This window comes from Blennius ocellaris (genome assembly GCF_963422515.1).
Source record: "Blennius ocellaris genome assembly, chromosome: 6".
In the NCBI taxonomy this organism is placed as follows: Eukaryota; Metazoa; Chordata; class Actinopteri; order Blenniiformes; family Blenniidae; genus Blennius; species Blennius ocellaris.
This window is the reverse complement of record NC_137655.1, coordinates 25,174,165-25,197,232: the sequence shown is the minus strand read 5'-3', so window position 1 is coordinate 25,197,232 and position 23,068 is coordinate 25,174,165. Positions and strand designations below refer to the sequence as shown.

The 23,068-nt window shown below is 49.0% G+C and overlaps 1 protein-coding gene across 1 annotated transcript in view; it reads right to left on the bottom strand.

The window, feature by feature from the left end:
- Window positions 1–2,218: 2,218 nt before the first annotated feature.
- Window positions 2,219–23,068, bottom strand: part of lats2 (large tumor suppressor kinase 2) — a gene marked incomplete at its 3' end in the record, with an annotated part of 38,226 nt that continues 17,376 nt past the window's right edge. The window contains exons 3-9 of the mRNA XM_080497566.1: window positions 11,705–11,837; window positions 10,022–11,625; window positions 7,954–8,181; window positions 7,523–7,877; window positions 6,745–6,927; window positions 3,585–3,691; window positions 2,219–2,770 (exon numbers count right to left, since the gene is read on the bottom strand). Coding sequence (XP_080353692.1) covers window positions 2,219–2,770; window positions 3,585–3,691; window positions 6,745–6,927; window positions 7,523–7,877; window positions 7,954–8,181; window positions 10,022–11,625; window positions 11,705–11,837 — 3,162 coding nt within the window. The remainder of the gene's footprint in view (window positions 2,771–3,584; window positions 3,692–6,744; window positions 6,928–7,522; window positions 7,878–7,953; window positions 8,182–10,021; window positions 11,626–11,704; window positions 11,838–23,068) is intronic.

Genomic DNA, 23,068 nt, shown 5'->3' with positions numbered 1-23,068 from the left:
AGGTCGCCTGCATGTAAACTGAGCCGCCGTGAAGCAGCCGTCCACCCCCCAGTCCAACATCCAGAGCTGGAAACCAGAGAAATGAAGGAATTCTTTAGGATCGTGCTGCTCATGTTTACAAAAGGTACATTTACACACCAGAAAGATCATTGTCGAGCAAAAACAAACTTCTGTGATCAACCTAGTCTGCTCTTCCATCACTGAATAGTGTGGAGTTCATGTCGCCCGGGGCCACGGAGAGCATCCTCCCTCTGCTGCTCTGCTGATCTGCTGCTGCTCTGCTGCTCTGCTGCTGCTCTGCTGCTGCTCCTGGTTCAGGTCAGCTGATTGTCAACATGCAGTAAAGTCGTGGATGACGGCGGCACCTTCACTTGTCGTCACGTTGGAAGAACCAAGGACGACGTACCAACACGTCAACGTTCAGTCACACTGAGGAAGCGTTTTGTCGCCCGATTGCATTTCCTGAACCCGACCTTCCTCGCCGCTCTTCGTCGTCCAACAACTCTCTTCACAAAAACACAAACCTTCACACCCCGACGCTGACTCAGGACCAGCCTGACGGCACCGGGTCCACACTGCTCCATTCATGTTCTGCAAACATCATCATCATCCTCATCATCATCATCCTCCTCCTCCTCCCCTCCTCCTCCTCCGGGTGTCGACACTCCACATGGTCATTAAAGCACACAGCTCATTAGTTTCAGACCCAAACACACTGAAGTCAACACTTCCTTGAGCCAGAGCAAAAGAAAACACATGTAATGACAGTTATTATAATAACGTAAATAATATTATAACCACAATAATAAGCAGCATGTTGTAACTGAATAGAGGAAATATATATATATATATATATATATATATATATATATAAACCAATATATTTGAACATTTTGGAACTAAACTTTCAAAAGGATATTAAGTGTTTAAAAAACTATATATAATGTATTTTATTTGTATTGCACATAGTCACACTGTCACATGTTTGGCTGTTGGAACGCGTTGCTTTGTTGTCATGCGACTCCCAGAAAGACGGGAGGCTGCTTAAGTTACAATGCAACGGCTTTTTAACACATCTTTGCAAACTAGCTGTACAATTGTGCACCTTGATGAGTGTGTGTGTGTGTGTGTGTGTGTGTGTGTGTGTGTGGTCTCTGGTCATGGCAGGCCTCCTCAGAGCTTCAGGACTTTGGTAGTTCAGCACAGGACTGCAGCTCATGTATGTTGTAAACAGAAGAAGGATTTCTTCAGGAGTTTCTCTGTGGTGACGAAGGTAAAGTGACTTCTGGTTCAGTCAGCCTGGTCTGGATCAATACTCTGGTTCAATACTCTGGATCAATACTCTGGATCAGTCAGTCTGGATCAATACTCTGGATCAGTCAGTCTGGATCAATACTCTGGATCAGTCTTGAATCAGCCAATAGGAAACACATTTGGCCTTTGTTTTTGTTTACAATCCAGATGTGAACTTAAATGTCAGCCCTGGTTGTTTGAGGACGACGTGGAGTCGCCTCCACCCAAACAGTGACGTAGGGCCGTAAGGCGGCGTAGGGCCGTAAGGCGGCGTAGGGCCGTAGGGCCGTAGGGCGGCGTAGGCATATAGAGGAAACATGGAGCAAATGGTCAAGCACCATTTCTCTGTGTGCAACAATCTTTGTCCGTCTTTGAGCTGAAACCTCCGGCCTGTGTGTGTGTGTGTGTGTGTGTGTGTGTGTGTGTGTGTGTGTGTGTGTGTGTGTGTGTGTGTGTGTGTGTGTAGCTTATTAGCGGCGGTGAAGAGACGTGATGTTGGTAAAGTCTCCAGTCTTCACACTGCCGAGTCCAATACTTGAGAGTAAAGCAGCTCAGGTTGAACAAGACGTGTCTCCTGTGTGACGGGGGGGAGGGGGGGGGGGGGAGGAGGGGGGGGGGGGGAGGAGGGGGGGGGGGGGGGTCTGTAAGACCAGGGGTGGAAGGAATGGAACAAGCCCCCGATCTCACATCCTGGACCAGCAGCCAGTCACTGGTTGGTCCTGGACCATCAGGGGCCTTTCAGTCTCTGCAGTACACCTCCTCGTCCACCAGGTGGCAGCGTTGCTCCATCCTGCTCCGGCAGCAGGTCAACCACGCCTGGCAGTGAGCCAGTGCAGCACTGCCACACCCAGAAGCATGGGGGGTCAGCAGTGGGGGGGGGGGGGGGGGGGGGGGGGGGCAGTGAGAGTCCATCAGGAGCCAGGCTCTACACGTACACCGGCTCACACCCCTCCACCTGCCCTCCCTCCTCCTCCTCCTCCTCCTCCTCCTCCTCGTCCTCCTCCTCCTCGTCCTCCTCCTCCTCCTCCTCGGGGCCCAGGCCAGCGGCTCCAGTGATGCTGGGGGGCCCCTCGCCGGCCTCGGGGGGTTTGGGGTATCGGAAGGGGCAGCCGTTGTCGTCAAAGAACCTGCGGAAGGTGAACTCGTAGAAGGCGTGCTCCGGGTGCTTCCCGTGGGGCAGGCAGAGGGCGTCCAGCGCCCGGCCGCTGTCCCCGCTGGGGCCCCCCTCCTCCTCCACCGGGTCGAAGTTGGACGTGTCCATGGGGTGGGCGATCTTGGGCCGGTAGGGGGCCGGCTGCTGCCGCAGGTTGCTGGAGAAGTCCACCGGGGAGAAGAAGGCGTGGGCTTTGATCTCTCCGGCGCCGTTGGAGCCCAGCCGGTCCTCAGCAGAGCAGCACAGGCGGCCGATGATGTCCACCGACTCCGGGCTCAGTTTGACCTGGACCGGCACCTGCAGGGTGCTCTGCCAGTTGATGACCTGCAGGGCGGCGACAAACACACCATCATGTCGGAGGGTTAAGAGAATCACACTGGAGACGACAACAACAACAACAAAGATCCCTCTGACAACAGTTTCATTTACAAACTCTTGACTTGAGTCCACACACACACACACACACACACACACACACACACACACACACACACACACACACACACACACACACACACACACACACACACACACACACACACACACACACACACACACACACACACACACACACACACACACACACACACACACAATGCACATCTCACTTTCTAACTAATATTTTGCACTGCTCTGTTATTTTATATTTTATTTTATTTGTATTCTATTTTCTTGTGTATATACTTATTTATGTATGTCGGCACCAGGGCAGACGGCAAAGTAAGAATTTCATTACACTGTGAAACCTGCTTTTACTGTTGAAATGACAAATAAAACACCTTGAACCTTGAACCTTGAACCTTGAACCTATTTTAAATCCCTCCTTTATCCATTGTGTTGGACGTGTGGAGCTGCAGGGGTTGAATTATCCACAACCATAGTTTTCTCTGCAGAAGTACCTGGAAATGACTGATGTATTTGGCGATATGAAAACAAATGGAAGAGAAAGTTGTTGTGCAGTCAGTATAACAGCAGTGGCAGCGCCCCCTGCAGGACACGGTGGTCTTGCTGTGGCTGCTCCTCCAGACTGACTGGAAACATAACGGGTCACTGAGGTGAACATGTGAGTCCAGCCACGTTTCCCAGCTGCTCATGATAATAATGATAATCCAGTGAAATGCTTCTCCTCTCCACTCACCTTGATCTGGGTCTCGGTGGGCGTGGCGGCCAGGAAGGGCGGCTGTCCAACCAGCATCTCGAACAGGATGACGCCCACACTCCACCAGTCACACAGCTGGGTGTAGCCTGGACACAGGGAGTCAGCTGCTTACCGTCACACCGACACCATCAGGGTCAGCAGGGCGACACTGACCTCTACACCTGAACCCTAATCCACCTGGACGTGAAACACCATCTGGTTTGTTTCGGTCCCTTCAGTGTGTCTTGGAGAGTTTACAGGTGGAATCAAGACGCAGCGGTCACTGCCTGCTGCACCGGGGACATCCACGCTGCATCAATTGGTTTTCACCTTGTATTTATTCACCTTGTATTTATTCACCTTGTATTTATTCACGCTGTATTTATTCACCTTGTATTTATTCACCTTGTATTTATTCACCTTGTATTTATTCACGCTGTATTTATTCACGCTGTATTTATTCACCTTGTATTTATTCACGCTGTATTTATTCACGCTGTATTTATTCACGCTGTATTTATTCACGCTGTATTTATTCACCTTGTATTTATTCTCCTTGTATTTATTCACGCTGTATTTATTCACGCTGTATTTATTCACGCTGTATTTATTCACGCTGTATTTATTCACGCTGTATTTATTCATGCTGTATTTATTCACATATTTATTCACATATTTATTCACGCTGTATTTATTCACCTTGTATTTATTCACGCTGTATTTATTCACGTTGTATTTATTCACCCTGTATTTATTCACGCTGTATTTATTCACCTTGTATTTATTCACCTTGTATTTATTCACGCTGTATTTATTCACCTTGTATTTATTCACCTTGTATTTATTCACGCTGTATTTATTCACGCTGTATTTATTCACGCTGTATTTATTCACGCTGTATTTATTCACGCTGTATTTATTCACGCTGTATTTATTCACGTTGTATTTATTCACGTTGTATTTATTAACGCTGTATTTATTCACGTTGTATTTATTCACGCTGTATTTTTTCACATTGTATTTATTCACCTTGTATTGATTCACGCTGCATTTTTTCATTGTATTTATTCACGTTGCATTTTTTCACACTGTATTTTTTCACGTTGTATTTTTTCACACTGTATTTTTTCACGCTGTATTTATTCACGTTGTATTTATTCTCACTGTATTTATTCACGTTGTATGTAATTGTAGCCCGTGTTTCCCAGGCACATTGAACGCACCCTCACTGGCCAGTTCTCCCAGTAGCCAGTCCTGCAGCATGGAGGCCCAGAGCAGCAGAAAGCAGGTGGACCAGATCTTTGACGCACCCAAACACTTAAAATCAGGAGTTTAGAAGAATTGTATTTTGACAAGAACGACGGTCGCCTTGACAAGACGCAGGCGGTTTGTAAAGAATGTCAAGCTGCTCAACCCACACGGACAGTGAGTGTTGAGCGCAGCAGGAGGTATTGACAGTGTCACTATATTATTATTATTATTATTATTGTGACAGCAGAGGCCGTCTGCTTCTTCATGAACCTGTGGACCAACCGATCTTCCTGGAGACCAACTGGAACTAAAGCCACATGAATAAACCACCAGGTGAGATTTACACACTGATCTGTTCGTTTGGTTTATTTACATTGAATGTGACTCGTGAGAGTCAGACTGTTTACAGCAAGTATTTTATTTATTTTTATTTTTGCATAACCAGTGAAATTGCAAAAGGCTGTTATTATATGTATTATTTAGATTTGAAATCTTAGTTCAGTGTCTGTCTGGCAGAAGGACAGTCACTATGGAAAGTGTCTCCTTAAGTTCCTCATTGACAGTGATTGTTGTTGTTGTTTACTGTTTACGTTGTGACAGTGTGATAAAAGCAGTTCCACAAGAGAGGAACCGGTTCCTGTTCCTGATGTTGAATCTGGCTGTGAAAAGACGTGTTTTAGTCTTGTGCTTTTTAAGAGGACAGAAGAAGAAGCATGAAGTGAAGCACAGTTCTACCAGAGGAGAAGCAACATGAGAACTTTGTTCAATGTGCTGCTGATGAGGTTTGGAATAAAGAAGAAATCCTCTGCCTCTAGAACCAAATGGAACTGCAGCTTCTTGTTCTCATCGCCATCAAACTAATATCAAACCGTCTGGACTGGAACAGGACTGATCGTATCGCCAGAGATTCAATGAATCGCTGATGAATCGTAATGAGAGTCGTGGTCGTTGATGGAGGTTCTCATGTCTCATACACTCACGTTCTATCATGTTCTAGAGCATTGATCAGTGATGGAGGTTCTCATGTCTCATACACTCACGTTCTATCATGTTCTAGAGCACTGATCAGTGATGGAGGTTCTCATGTCTCATACACTCACGTTCTATCATGTTCTAGAGCACTGATCAGTGATGGAGGTTCTCATGTCTCATACACTCACGTTCTATCATGTTCTAGAGCACTGATCAGTGATGGAGGTTCTCATGTCTCATACACTCACGTTCTATCATGTTCTAGAGCATTGATCAGTGATGGAGGTTCTTATGTCTCATACACTCACGTTCTATCATGTTCTAGAGCACTGATCAGTGATGGAGGTTCTTATGTCTCATACACTCACGTTCTATCATGTTCTAGAGCACTGATCAGTGATGGAGGTTCTTATGTCTCATACACTCACGTTCTATCATGTTCTAGAGCAGTGATCAGTGATGGAGGTTCTCATGTCTCATACACTCACGTTCTATCATGTTCTAGAGCACTGATCAGTGATGGAATGATAACTCAAGTATTCCTGTCGCTCTGAAGAGCAGCACCAGACTAACTATAAACAATACCTACTGTATAACAAACAAACAAACAAACAAACAGCCAATACCACACAAAACGCCGGCAGCGCAATGTGTTCTAATACAGGACTGTGTATTTGTATTATTTGAATATAGTTTGGGTATTGAATTGCTTGAGAAGTGGAGCAGAAGGATGAGACCCAGAGAAAAGATAAATACATGAAAGAGCACAACACACTGAGCGGAAAACACCAAATAAATCCTATTTGGTGGGTAAATCAGTCTCTGGAACATTTGAACCAGAGACCAGAGACCAGAGACTAGAGACTAGAGACTAGAGACCAGAGACCAGAGACCAGGGCTCAGAGACCAGAGACGTCTGCTCCACGAGGACCTTTACCTTTGCGCAGCAGGACTTCCGGAGCGATGTAGTTGGGGGTGCCGACCAGGGAATGAGCCAGGCAGCGCTGGTGCTGCCGGTTGGCCGGCGGCTCCAGCGTCATCAGCCGGTCGCCACAGCGGCAGTTGGACACGTCGTCCCAGAAGTCGCTGGGCTCCATGCTGTCCTGTCTCACGTGGCTCCCTGGAACACAACAGCACATGAGCTGGGACTGGAACCGTCCAGAACACCGACCCGGACCCGGGAGGAAACCCTCGTCTGGATTATTCATTTATTTAATCACAAAGTCTACTGAGAGACTAGAAACTCCAACTTCAGTGTCAAGACGTGGTGAGATTAGAGCAGCAGGTCTCCTCAGACCTCCTCCTTCAAGAAGCTGCGGCACCTTTAAATATCTGGGGGTGAACCTGGACCACCAGCTGGACTGGTCTGCAGACAGACCCGGACCACCAGCTGGACTGGTCTGCAGACAGACCCGGTCTTCAAGAAGGACGGAGCCTTCGTGTGCAACATTTAGCCATAAATGCTGCCTTGCTTATGTTCATGATACATGAAACACTTATTGAACTTATTACTGAACCCATCCTGGGTTTTCATCACACCTCAATGACTTGTTTGTATCTTACTGCTGTCCCACTGTACCCCCCCCCCCCCCCCCCCCATCTTCTACTCTAACCTATAAGGCTGTATCTAAATACAACAACGAGAGAAACCCTCCATGTGAACACATGATGGTACATCTCAGCTTGTGACATGAAAACAGAGGGAGCAGCTTCACCCTTCTGGTAGTATTTGGAGTTGTGGGTCCAGCGGAAGCCGGTGCACAGCCCGAAGTCGGTCAGCTTGATGTGTCCGTCCAGGTCGATGAGGATGTTGTCCGGCTTGATGTCTCGGTGGATGAAGCCCATCTTGTGGACGCTCTCGATGGCCAGCGTCAGCTCCGCCACGTAGAAGCGAGCCAGCGGCTCGGGGAAGACGCCCATCCGGATGAGCAGGCTCATCATGTCTCCGCCCGGGATGTAGTCCATGACGAAGTAGAGGCTGTCGCGGTCCTGGAAGGAGTAGTAGAGACGCACCACCCACTCGTTGTCGGCCTCGGCCAGGATGTCTCGCTCTGCCTTCACGTGGGCCACCTGCAGGACGGCAACGCCAACGGCTGAGAGTCAAGCAGGAACTCAGTTAAACAACGACCACAGTGAGTGAGAGTACCTGGTTGCGATTGAGGACATCTTTCTTGCGCAGCGTCTTCATGGCATAAAGTGCTCCGGTGTCGACCTTCCGGGTGAGACACACTTCACCAAACGCCCCAATGCCCAGCGTCTTGATCTTGACAAACATGGACTTGTCCATCTTGGCCCGACGGAGCCTGTTGTAGTTGGACTCCTTCTGGTTCAGCATCTTCCTCATCTGTTCCTGCTCCGCCTCCGACAGGCCGGCCTGGTCAGGCAGGACAGAGGACGACAGCCGGTCAGCAGAACCACACAGCTTCTAACAAACACTGGACGACCTTCTGTCCTCATCAGTACCGGACCTCCACGACCACATTTAACTCAAACTTCTGTTTAATGTCTAGATTTGGTGCGTTAATGACTTTCAGCCACTTTGTTCAGAACGAGGTCAAAGGCCAGAGGTCAAAGGTCAAAGGCCAGAGGCCGACACCCTGATTCAAGACCAGCAAACAGGAGGGTGAACACACTGACGCCTCACTTCCACAAGGGTCTCGTTGTGTGACACCAGGTCCTGAGGGAGAATTCTCCACATGCTGACCTCCGACGCCTCGCAGCCATGATGGTGTTTATCTGATCTGCTGCTTCGCCCCACAAACCTCCGCAGATTATCGGGTTTCACTTGAGAAAAAAACATTTCAATTCATCGCAGAAGCAGTGGATTTGTGCTCATGGGGAATTTGCAAAGGCTGATGAGAGCCAATTGTAGAATCCCCCCCCCCCCCCGCCCCCCCGAGGAAACCAGCAGTACATGTGAGCAGAGGTTTGACTCTGTACCAGCCTTCTGTCCAGACTGTTTCACCTGAACCTGCCTGTGTCTTCTGTGTAATCTGGCTTCATCACACAGTTACATAGATAATGCAGGTTTGTGCAAGGAAAACCAACATAACCTCAATAAATCAGTTGAATTAGACAAACCCACTGCTCTGATGTCATATTTGGATATCGTTTACAGACGTCCCAGCTTGTTTAGTCTGGAAACAGTTTTTACCACCAGACGATGCAGTGAGTCACTCATAGAAGGTAAAACAGCTGAATGGCCGAAGCCGTTGGAGACACAGTGGAAGAGCAGTGAACTTCAAAAGAGGCAGAAAACACTGAGAAGCATCCAGAAAACGACCAGAATGACACTGTTGTCACAGGGAAGAAGAGGGCTCATGATACCCCTCGATATACTTTCACTAATGTCAGCGGTTGTTACAGGACAAGGCCGAGTGTGAGGAACTGTCAGATGAACTAGTGAGAAAGCATCCTGGTGCCACGACCGTCACCAAACCTCTGGACCTCTGGACCACTGACGGAACACTGACCGTCACCAAACCTCTGGACCTCTGGACCACTGACGGAACACTGACCGTCACCAAACCTCTGGACCTCTGGACCACTGACGGAACACTGACCGTCACAGAACTTCTGGACCTCTGGACCACTGACGGAACACTGACCGTCACAGAACCTCTGGACCACTGACGGAACACTGACCATCACCAAACCTCTGGACCTCTGGACCACTGACCGTCACAGAACTTCTGGACCACTGACGGAACACTGACCATCACAGAACCTCTGGACCACTGACGGAACACTGACCGTCAACATATAAACTTCATCTTAAATGTTTCTTTTCAGGTTCAAAGCAGCCTGCAAAGCAGAAAACCTAGAGGACAGGATCATTTACTCATGAGCAGCATGTTTGGTAGTTTGTCGTGTTTAGCACAGTGGAGGTTTCATGGCCGAGACCATCCATAGTTGTCAAAATCTACATTTTGACCACTGAACTCCTGAGCTCAGCCGGTCTTGTGTTGTGTCTGTATGTATAGAAATGTAGAAAACTGAATCCTGCAGCCCAGGTCATGAGTGTCGTGTTTCACAATGAAGTATCTTTGCAGATGCAGCAAACATCTTCAAATTGCAGTCCTACGATTGATCGAAGCAATGCAGATGTAAGAATACAGTATGGTCATCCAGTAAAACCCTCATTGGAGCTTTTAGGGTTTGAGTGTTTCAGCCTGGTCTGCAGAAGCAGGAGAGGCTGTGAAGTGTGTCCTTACCTTGGACATCTCCTGCTCCAGCTGAAGCCTGCGGCTCAGCTTCTGCTGGTAGGTCTTCATAACGTTCTCGATGTGCTGCTCCATGTAGAACTTGAAGGCAAAAGGCGAGTACGTTTTGATGCGCGACTCCCTCTTCTCCTCATCGCGTCCGTTCTTCCTCAGAGGAACCGGAGACGTTTGGATCTGCTTCTTGTCTTTCACCGTTTTCTCCGACTTCGCCGTCTTCGTCTTGTCTTTCCCCTGCTGGCTGTCCTCGCCCTTCCCACTCCCCCCACTGCCCCCATGTGTGCTCCTGGAGGCCTGGCCGCTGTGCTCCTGGGCTCCACACAGGGCTCCGCTGGCCTCCAGGGCTCCCGGCTCTCCGGCAGGCCCAGACATGAGCAGGTTTTTGGGGTAAGGAGGTGGCGGGCAGCGTGGCTCCTGTGCAGGCTCCAGAGAATAAGTCTCCTCTGGCATGTAGGCCAGCTGCTCCGCGGCCTCGGGGGCCTGGGCCGTCATCCAGCCAGGGTGACAGGGGCCCACAGCCGTCTTGGGCTCCGGTCTCATCACACGGATACTTTTGACCGGCTGTTGGATGGGCGGGGACGTTACAGCCGTGATGGTGTTCGGGGGTCCAAGAGAAGGGTCTTGTTTCCCAGCGGCGGGAGGTGCAGCCATTGGGGGCCGGACCCCATTTGGACCTGCAGAGCGACTGTTGAAGGAGTTTGTCCTGCTGGGGACACGGACCTCCCCCCTGAAGGGGCCCTGGGGCTGGGGCTGGCGTGCTGGCGGGGCCCCTTCGGGGCCGGGAGGCCCGGCCCAGTGGTGCTCGTATAGGTCCAGGTTGAGGCTGGCCCTGGATGGGGTCATCAAGCCCTGGGGAAGATCTGAGAAGTCCGGACCCATGGCTGCCACCCCACCGGGGGAGCGAGACATCATGTGGACCTGGTGTGAGGTGGGGCTCGCCTGTCGGGGGTGAGAATGAGGAGGGAGGTATAAGTTAGCGGGGTAACCTCCGCCCGCTCCGCCAGGCCCGGTCTGGCCCATGCCTCCTTTCCCCTGCATGTTGACGTAGTTGTCTGGGGGTGCCATAGGAGGTGCTGGCATCTTGTTTTGAAAAGAGGAGGTCCTCTTGACGCCATAGCCCGCGGGCTCCATCATGTGTGGCCTGGCGTGGCCATAGTCATAGTGTGGCCCTGGAACGGGGCCCCCCGGAGGCTGCGGCTGGAGTTGCAACGGCTGTCCGGGGACATTGTAGCCCATCATGGGGCCGTGCTGCTCCAGGCTGCCTGGGTAGGCCTTCTGCTGGGCTCCGGGGGGATACATGGCGTTCCCCGGGTTGGTTTGGGACGCCATCACCGGTGGGTACGTGCCCATACTGGGGGGTCGACCCACCATGGGGTTCCCCATTGCAGGGCCCTGTGCTGCACCCGATGGGGGCATCATGTAGTTCATGACAGGGGGAGCGGCCATGTAGGGTCGGGGTATCTCCCCCTCTGGCCCATACCCTGTCGCACCCTCATACATCGGAGCGCCCATCTGATGGTAGGGAGGCATGGCCCCCGCCTCGCCCGACGCCTCGAGCGCCGGCCGGTGGTCCATGGCGTTTGGCATGACGGCTTTTCCTGTGACGAGACACGGGAGTTCAATCAACTGCTGATCTATATGACAGGCGCATGCTGGTTAGTTGAAATGAGGTCGTACCTGGTGACGTCTGTTTGATGACACGGACGATGAGCTCATTGCGAGGGTCGAGGTAACTCATTTTACTGATGTACTCCAAGGCTGCTTCGAGGTTCCTGCTGCCCGTTTGCTTCAGCGCACGCACTGCCATTTCCTGCAACGCACACAAGAAGTGATTTAGTAGCTGACTGTTGGCTTCATCCAGAGGAGACAAACAACCATGTGCATTAATAGGCCCCTGCAATTAATCAGACACAAAAGCGTAAATGAAAATGGGAATGTGTGTTTTTGCAACACTTGTGAAAACAGGCAGATAAAAAACCAGCACCTGCATCCTCTACATTCAAGGTCACAAACCAGTGATTTCCTGTCCGTCACCCAACAAACACAAGGAAAATGCAGAGGGATGGAAAGCCTTGTAAGTGGTTATTCTCTCTCTTGTACACAAAAATACAAAATTCCAACTGAAGCGTTAATGTGAGCACAGCGTGACGAGGGAGTCCACCTCAGTCTTATCCAGAAAACCTCTGATCCAACGTCATCTAATCCATTTCTCTGCTTCTACTGACTCGTAGTCATCGCTGGGAAGCAGATTGTGGAGATGAATCCCGTCTGACAGTAACCTTGTGAACCGGGACTGTGTGTAGACTGACAACTCACAACACTTCTGTAAAGCTGCCACGAGGGCCGGTCCAGGTCCCCATGAGACCAGTTCCTCATTAGGAGGCAATAGCTTCACATGGTCAGGACACATTCATTAATACATGAGGTTTCTCAGCCTCCAGTCTCCATGCAGAGCAGCTTCCTGCAGAGAACTGTGTCTAGATTATGCTGATTATTTGTTGTTATTATCTCCAGTCGGTTCTTTTGTTTTGGCTCCTGCCACCAACTGTGCTTCTGATGGATTCTTCCTGTTGGAAGGAAATTCTCTTTGGCACTGCCTCCTACATGTGGGCTGGCTGTTATCAGGGTTATTCTTATTGTTCCATTTGTGAATCGCCTTCAGATGACTGTTGGAACGAGCAAAACAATATTCAAACTGAAAAGAATGAATGATTGCATCACTTCCCATGCTGAGTGCAGTTTTCACCTCATTACGTTTTACTCCTGAATCACACCTGCAGGTGAGGAACACATGAACATCCAGCCAAACACAGCAGGGGGTCCCGGGAAGAGCCAAGAGGAACTGATGCCACTTGTGTGAACACTGTGTGTTAAACTTGTTCTGGTCTGAGTGATGCTAAAATACCTGCAGAGCTTCCTTCTTGGGTTGCAACCATTTACGTATCAAACCACACTGACCATACTTTAAGTACGAGTAAGACATCCTGAGGTTTAAGTGCTGACATACCAGCGTTATCTGGAATAAGACGAGCAGAAACATTAACTCATGAGGAGTTTGATCATCGACGCGTCTCATTTAATTCAGCTCATTAGTTCAACAGCCGACTTATTGAGGAAAACTGGACGTGACTCCATTTAGAAAATCCAGATTCCTCGTAAAGACGGAGACGCAGCACTTCTCTTCCTGAACGGAGCGTCGGTTTCACACCAGTAAACATGTAAACAAACAACTGTAGCGTCTGTTTCACACCAGTAAACATGTAAACAAACAAACAACCGTAGCGTCTGTTTCACACCAGTAAACATGTAAACAAACAACCGTAGCGTCTGCTTCACACCAGTAAACATGTAAACAAACAACCGTAGCGTCGGTTTCACACCAGTAAACATGTAAACAAACAACGGTAGCGTCTGTTTCACACCAGTAAACATGTAAACAAACAAACAACCGTAGCGTCTGTTTCACACCAGTAAACATGTAAACAAACAACCGTAGCGTCTGTTTCACACCAGTAAACATGTAAACAAACAACTGTAGCGTCTGTTTCACACCAGTAAACATGTAAACAAACAACTGTAGCGTCTGTTTCACACCAGTAAACATGTAAACAAACAAACAACCGTAGCGTCGGTTGCACACCAGTAAACATGTAAACAAACAAACAACCGTAGCGTCTGTTTCACACCAGTAAACATGTAAACAAACAACCGTAGCGTCTGTTTCACACCAGTAAACATGTAAACAAACAACTGTAGCGTCTGTTTCACACCAGTAAACATGTAAACAAACAACCGTAGCGTCGGTTTCACACCAGTAAACATGTAAACAAACAACCGTAGCGTCTGTTTCACACTAGTAAACATGTAAACAAACAAACAACCGTAGCGTCCGTTTCACACCAGTAAACATGTAAACAAACAAACAACCGTAGCGTCCGTTTCACATAAGTAAACATGTAAACAAACAAACAACCGTAGCGTCTGTTTCACATAAGTAAACATGTAAACAAACAAACAACCGTAGCGTCTGTTTCACACCAGTAAACATGTAAACAAACAACGGTAGCGTCTGTTTCACACCAGTAAACATGTAAACAAGCAGAACCACAGCAGAAGTCTGTTTCCACCCACACCTCCATGAGGAAATCCCCTCCAATGGCATATGACCTCACTGCAAAGACATTTCTCCAGCTGGCTGCAGCCACGGAGAGCCAGACGCCCCCTGCTGGCCCAGCGGGAGAACAGCAGCCACAAAGCACAGGAGGTTCTCAGACCTCTCCAGGGTCGTGACGGTCACAGCACTGCTAGGATCGTTTCATTTGTCAATAGAACAGTTTAAAGAGACCATTCATCCCCTGCAGTATCTTTAGTCCCTCGCCGACCGATTTCTAACGAGAACCCAGAGATGTGACAACATTATTCCAGCTCTTTAATCATTGAGGCGGCTTCAAGATCATTTTAGGTGATATTAAGGCTGCTGAGAGTTTATAAATCACTGAGCAGTCAGATCGTCGGTATTGAGGTCAGTCAAAATGACAAAACTGCCATCAGCTGCTATGCAGCATATCAGTGAAAGCAACTCCATGATGACGGTCCTCTTTGTGCACTTCAGTACATTTTAGTGATGTGGTGGAAGATGCTCACTGAATACAGCTGCTTTACAGGCTCAGCTGAGGTGTGAACGGGGAATGTGACAAACCGCTCCAGAGCAGCGCCTCGCTGTACAGCGGCTTTACTAACATCATGTTTCTGAGGCTTTGTGCTGTTTTGAGCCTGAAATACGTCCAAACAGCAACATGTGGTCATGAACAGTAGGATAACACAGTGCTACTTCCCTAGCCTGCCAGCTGGCTGCAAACTGTGGACTGGATTTCCTGACTCGTTCCTCCAGGTCTCATTGAGACCCGCCTCCCTCCAGGAAATCCAGTCCACAGTTTGCAGCCAGCAGAGCAGCAGAGCAACACTTCAGTCGTTTCAGCAGCAGTGAAGCAGACGAGGCTTCATGGATCAGAACTCTCTGATCTGACATACGCTGACATCTGAACCTGATACTGATACTGGATCCGATCGGCCCCGTCCCTCGTAGAGCCGACTGACTCTTCAAGTTAACTCCAGAAAATGTTTGAATTCACCGTTTTGATCAACGGCTGCTGCAGCGAGCTCCACCACTGCATGCACGCTGCCTTTATATCATATATTTAATTCCAATATTATACTATTTGGAATTGTACTTTATTCATTAACGTCCTATCTTTGCCTCTTTGTGCACGTTGATATACAAATCTACATGATGAGCTTTGGTTTGGTTTTAAACCATCTACCGTCGTCATTTACAGCACCTCAATGAGAACAATGTCTTTTTTTGGTAAAATAACACAAAACATATCATCGAAGAACAGAGGCAACAAAAAAAAGTCTTTGTGTTTGAGAGTGTGAGGAAATGAAAGAACAGCTGAGAAAAGAGGTCTGGTCCCAGTGGAGCCATGTTGTGGTTCCTCAGACAGTAAATCAAACATCGTACAGTAAAGTAGGGCTGCACAGCCACCGTGGGCACAGAAAGGCCGGAAATGCCAAGGACACACACTTTCTACGCCTTCTGCACAACGTGTGTGTGTGTGTGTGTGTGACGTGCACAAGCCTGCCTGTTCGGTCGCCTCCCCTTGAAAAGAACATACACAACTTTATATCTCTGAGCGCAGGACAGGGCTGCACACACACACACACACACACACACACACACACACACACACACACACACACACACACACACACACACACACACACACACACACACACACACACACACACACACACACACACACACACACACACACACACACACACACACACACACACACACACAGTTTACAGTGTGTTTCCTGTGTGTTCATGTCAGTGTGTGTCTGTTACATTCCAGTACAGCCGACAGAGTTCAGGCTGCCAGAGCCGCCCTGTAATGTCACATTTTGTCCTCCTCTGCTCAGACTCTCTACCTCCTCTGCTCAGACTCTCTACCTCCTCTACTCAGACTTTCTACTCACTCTCTACCTCCTCTACTCAGACTTTCTACTCAGACTCTCTACCTCCTCTACTCAGACTCTCTACCTCCTCTACTCAGACTTTCTACTCAGACTCTCTACCTCCTCTACTCAGACTTTCTACTCAGACTCTCTACCTCCTCTACTCAGACTTTCTACTCAGACTCTCTACCTCCTCTACTCAGACTTTCTACTCAGACTCTCTACCTCCTCTACTCAGACTCTCTACCTCCTCTACTCAGACTTTCTACTCAGACTCTCTACCTCCTCTACTCAGACTTTCTACTCAGACTCTCTACCTCCTCTACTCAGACTCTCTACCTCCTCTACTCAGACTTTCTACTCAGACTCTCTACCTCCTCTACTCAGACTCTCTACCTCCTCTACTCAGACTTTCTACCTCCTCTACTCAGACTCTCTACCTCCTCTACTCAGACTCTCTACTCAGACTCTCTACCTCCTCTACTCAGACTTTCTACCTCCTCTACTCAGACTCTCTACCTCCTCTACTCAGACTCTCTACCTCCTCTACTCAGACTCTCTACCTCCTCTACTCAGACTCTACTCAGACTCTCTACCTCCTCTACTCAGACTTTCTACCTCCTCTACTCAGACTCTCTACCTCCTCTACTCAGACTTTCTACCTCCTCTACTCAGACTCTCTACCTCCTCTACTCAGACTCTCTACTCAGACTCTCTACCTCCTCTACTCAGACTTTCTACCTCCTCTACTCAGACTCTACCTCCTCTACTCAGACTCTCTACCTCCTCTACTCAGACTCTCTACTCAGACTCTCTACCTCCTCTACTCAGACTTTCTACCTCCTCTACTCAGACTTTCTACCTCCTCTACTCAGACTCTCTACCTCCTCTACTCAGACTCTCTACTCAGACTCTCTACCTCCTCTACTCAGACTCTCTACCTCCTCTACTCAGACTCTCTACCTCCTCTACTCAGACTCTCTACTCAGACTCTCTACCTCCTCTACTCACTCTGCTTTCTGCACTCGTCATGAATTACTACGCAGCCACTTTCAAGAGTTTTAAACTTTATTGACAATAACTACGTATAAAACTGAAATGAAGCCTGAATCAAACATTTGCACGTACTATTGGAAACCAGTAATACCAGCAGATTCCTGGTAAGATACATGAAAACGTCCCTCCTCATTGGGCTCGTCCACACTAAACCATGAACGGGACTCAAAACGGCAAAGTACAAACGTCCGTCTGTAGCCTGGCATTTCTGTGTGCACAACTTTCTTTCCATCAAAATGCAAAAACATGGATTTGAAGCTGGTTGGTGACAATTGATGGACCATAGATGTGAACATGAGTAGGTGTGGTAGTTCATCAGCCTGCAGTGAACCTCGGAGCCACTTCAGCCTTCAAACAATAAAAATAGGACCCGGAAAGGCTCCGATTTCAAATCTAGTGGAAAAAACAAAACTGCAAACAGTAGGATGGTTTTCTTCATTCTTAAATGTCTAATTGACAAGTTTTGATCAGCGAACAAGATGAAGTGATGCTCCGGTGGAAACCAGGTGAGGCACTTCTGCTCATATTGTTGAATGATGAACAAAAATCAAAACGTATTTACATTTATTTATGTTTGCTAGTGCGAATAAGTTGAACCCTTTTCTTTTTAGACTTGAGCTAAAACTACATGTTCTTCCTGTGGTGCTGCTTCTTTTCAAGCACAGTCGACTTGGTTCAAATACAAAGTCACCAAATTGATTCTTTAGTTTTATTATCAAACTGCATTTGTCTATATTTTGGACCTCCTGCGAGTTTGAAAGAACATTTCTACAGTTTTGTTGGTGCGTAAACCAGTTGATGTGTAAACCAGCGACGATGAACTTCATTATTATGACGAGTTGAAAGCAAAGTGTCATTGTCATAATTTTACTCAATAAAACAAATTCCCACACTTAATACTCTGCTGCTGCAGTTGTGAAATAAAGTTAGATTTCCAACAATCTGCTTCTCCCTTTACAAAGGTTATATTTTGTCCTCTGATCTCATGAACTTGTAATCCTAAATATGTGACCAGAGGTGTCGGTGAATACTGACATTGAGCTCCACATTCCAGCCGTCACCACTGACCCGTCTGTCCTGCACATTTCAATAAACTGAAAGCTTGTAGAATGTAGAGAATTAGAAAGGAAAGTGTCAAACATTAGGCTTTACTGTGGACTATATTTATAACATTACAACATGTTGAAAGTTCAAGTTGTAATGAAACGATTTGGAGGACAAATTCAACCTCCAGCAAATCAAAATGAATCCTGTTTAAACCAGAGTCATATATGAAGTGCCAGCAGTGTGTGTGTGGCGGGGGGGGGGGGGGGGGGGGGGGACTGGTGACCCCGGCTGTCATGGCGACAGATATTCCTCGCTCACATTCCTCAGCACAGGAAGCAGGAATTCAAGCTATTTGCACTGTGGAGAGTTTCGTCCATCTTTTCTCTCAGTGGGAACAGCAGGACACTTTTAACCCTTCTCTCTCACACACACACACACACGCACACGCACACACACACACACACATGCACACGCACACGCACACACACAGTAGCTCTGATTGTTACATAAACACCACAATGTTTGTTTGCTCACATGTTGAAGTCTTAAACATGCTTAGCGTGCACCAGACCCCCTCCTGGTCCTGGTCCTGGTCCAGTGCACCAGACCCCCTCCTGGTCCTGGTCCTGGTCCAGTGCACCAGACCCCCTCCTGGTCCTGGTCCTGGTCCAGTGTACCAGCCCCCCTCCTGGTCCTGGTCCTGGTCCAGTGCACCAGCCCCCCTCCTGGTCCTGGTCCTGGTCCAGTGCACCAGCCCCCCTCCTGGTCCTGGTCCAGTGCACCAGACCCCCTCCTGGTCCTGGTCCTGGTCCAGTGCACCAGACCCCCTCCTGGTCCTGGTCCTGGTCCAGTGCACCAGACCCCCTCCTGGTCCTGGTCCTGGTCCAGTGCACCAGACCCCCTCCTGGTCCTGGTCCTGGTCCAGTGTACCAGCCCCCCTCCTGGTCCTGGTCCTGGTCCAGTGCACCAGCCCCCCTCCTGGTCCTGGTCCTGGTCCAGTGCACCAGCCCCCCTCCTGGTCCTGGTCCAGTGCACCAGACCCCCTCCTGGTCCTGGTCCTGGTCCAGTGCACCAGACCCCCTCCTGGTCCTGGTCCTGGTCCAGTGCACCAGACCCCCTCCTGGTCCTGGTCCAGTCATGTTGGCCGTCATGTTGGTCGTCATGTTGGCCGTCATGTTGGTCGTCATGTTGGCCGTCATGTTGGCCGTCATGTTGGTCGTCATGTTGGCCGTCATGTTGGCCGTCATGTTGGTCGTCATGTTGGCCGTCATGTTGGCCGTCATGTTGGCCGTCATGTTGGCCGTCATGTTGGCCGTCATGTTGGCCGTCATGTTGGCCGTCATGTTGGCCGTCATGTTGGCCGTCATGTTGGCCGTCATGTTGGCCGTCATGTTGGCCGTCATGTTGGCCGTCATGTTGGCCGTCATGTTGGCCGTCATGTTGGTCGTCATGTTGGTCGTCATGTTGGTCGTCATGTTGGTCGTCATGTTGGCCGTCATGTTGGTCGTCATGTTGGTCGTCATGTTGGTCATCATGTTGGCCAGGAGTTGTTTTGTGATCAAAGCACCTGGACCCTGGTCTGGATGGAGGACTGAGTGGACGGTAATTCCAGAGGACTCAACGATTAAACTACCAATGCTGAGGACATGGACTGGCCGTGTGAACACAGCCCACTACTGCCACAGCAGCACTGCCGCCATCGTCATGGAGACGAGGTGGAACACTTGTTCACAACACTGCACTCTGACCACCGCTTGGTGTAAACATACAACCAAAACACAACTGAGGTTCTCCATTCTGATCATGTTCAGGCCTGAATTCAAGGTGAACAGACTCGGGTGAGTTCAGTAACTCCAGGCTTCACTAGCAGGGCTGAGCAGGAACGTCTATCGAGGGCAATAAACACACACATGCTAGAAGAAGCAATAAGGGAGATATTACCAAGTGCCTTAAATAGACTGGAAAAGGTTACAAGAAAATGACAACAATCTGATTAAAGTTCAACAAATGGCACCAGAAATAGAAGCAAAGAAAATAAGAAAAGACAGAAAATGAGCAACACTTGAGACGTGACGTATGACCGTCGTGGTGACTTGGTCAACATGTGGTCTTTAACCAGACCGACATCATCATAACCTTATTTCTGTCTTCAGTTTGCTCATGGGCCACACTGCTAAATATCAAATCTTCACCGGTGGTACAATGGTAATTCATGTGTTTATTATTTGTTATTTGGTACAATAATAATTCATGTGTATTATTCTATATTTGAATTATCCAAGATAAAGCTTTGCTATATTATCTATAATCTTTATTACTATAATGTTTATTGCTGATTTTACAATGTAATCCATCATGTTTTAATGATATTCTGAGACTCTGAACGGTAGCCCCACACGGGAGGACATGTCTCCCCCCCGAGAGGCTGCCAGGCCCAGCTCCAACGAGGGACCAGCAGTACTGACCACCACTGACCAGTACTGACCACCACGGACCACCACTGACCACCACGGACCACGGCACACTGGGGGGTCTGTTCTCACACTGAAGCCTTTACTTCAGAGCAACACACTCAAGAACACCGTCGCCAGAGAGAAACGCACAATAAACTTCTTTCATCAGCAAACAACCAGAAGCTCTGCGTCGCCGTCCACTGGAGGACACATCCAGTGACTCTGCCACCAACTGGAGGACACATCCAGTGACTCTGTCACCAACTGGAGGACACATCCAGTGACTCTGTCACCAACTGGAGGACACATCCAGTGACTCTGCCACCAACTGGAGGACACATCCAGTGACACTGTCACCAACTGGAGGACACATCCAGTGACTCTGCCACCAACTGGAGGACACATCCAGTGACTCTGCCACCAACTGGAGGACACATCCAGTGACTCTGCCACCAACTGGAGGACACATCCAGTGACGCTGCCACCAACTGGAGGACAAATCCAGTGACTCTGCCACCAACTGGAGGACACATCCAGTGACTCTGTCACCAACTGGAGGACAAATCCAGTGACGCTGTCACCAACTGGAGGACACATCCAGTGACGCTGTCACCAACTGGAGGACACATCTAGTGACGCTGTCACCAACTGGAGGACACATCCAGTGACTCTGCCACCAACTGGAGGACACATCCAGTGACTCTGCCACAAACTGGAGGACACATCCAGTGACTGTCACCAACTGGAGGACACATCCAGTGACTCTGCCACCAACTGAAAGACACATCCAGTGACTCTGCCACCAACTGGAGGACACATCCAGTGACTCTGCCACCAACTGGAGGACACATCCAGTGACGCTGTCACCAACTGGAGGACACATCCAGTGACGCTGTCACCAACTGGAGGACAAATCCAGTGACGCTGTCACCAACTGGAGGACACATCCAGTGACTCTGTCACCAACTGGAGGACACATCCAGTGACTCTGCCACCAACTGGAGGACACATCCAGTGACTCTGCCACCAACTGGAGGACACATCCAGTGACTCTGTCACCAACTGGAGGACACATCCAGTGACTCTGCCACCAACTGGAGGACACATCCAGTGACGCTGTCACCAACTGGAGGACACATCCAGTGACGCTGTCACCAACTGGAGGACAAATCCAGTGACTCTGCCACCAACTGGAGGACACATCCAGTGACTGTCACCAACTGGAGGACACATCCAGTGACTGTCACCAACTGGAGGACACATCCAGTGACTCTGCCACCAACTGGAGGACACATCCAGTGACTCTGTCACCAACTGGAGGACACATCCAGTGGCTCTGCCACCAACTGGAGGACACATCCAGTGGCTCTGCCACCAACTTAGGACAAAGACGGACGTCCAGTTCAGGACAGACCAAGTGCTGGAGGAGGCAAAGCGACTGGACTGCAGCAGAAGGAACTGTTCCACCCTGCTGCCATTGAAAGTTCACTTCCTGTTTGCACTGCCGGCACCACTCTGGTCGTTCACAATCGCTGGCAGCAGCGGAGGTCAGGCTACAACCCACAATGGAGATGGCTGCTTCATGTGTCCTTTATTTAAACTTCCACTCAGAATAAAGAAAAACCAGGGAAATACCATGTATTCCTGTCGCGACTGTAGAGGTATCTCACGGATTCTTATTCCAACCCACTACGTTTCAGGTGCCTGCAGCTTTACCATCAAGTGACGGAGGATTAAAAGATTGAAAAAGCACAAAATAGAACAAAACAACCCAAAAGTAAGTCAATTGAAATAATAAAAACCAAAACGTGAGGGCTCAGACTGGGTGCCATTGTAACGTGGTCCACTCAGTCCAGATGTGGAACCAAGACGCAGGTCAAAGGTCGTCCTGACATGGGCCTCCAGCAGCCTCATAGTGGCCTCTGGTCCCCGGTGCTTCCAGGGGCCTGAGCCCAGCACCTCCACATACTGTGTCCGTCACGGGGCTGGTCACCGTCCAACACTGCCTCACCTGGACACGTGTTGTACTGCATCTTGCAGCGCGGCATCAAGAGGAGCTTCTCGTGGTTCCCTGGTCCAGAGCAGCTTGATCATTTATAATAAAGTCATTGCTGAAAAGTGGTTATTTACATGCGTATGTTTTTATTCTAGACCAAAAGACCTGCTGCAACTTTTCTTTCTGAAATGAATTCCACAAGAATAAAGGATGGACTCAGTGAATCAACACACTGCATGTTGGACTAGAGGTCACCGCTTAGAAAAAGTCAGGTCTGAGGTGAACATATGATATGACACATCTGAACGCTGCACTCAGTTCTGCTAGTTTAACTAAACCAAGCAGCACCAGACAAAACAAGCCTCTGACATTCAACTGCAACAAATCCAAGTGTGACGACACTCCAAGAACCAAGTTATTGACAGCCGAGTCTTCAGAGTGTTGAACCACTGGAGACGTACTCAGAGGG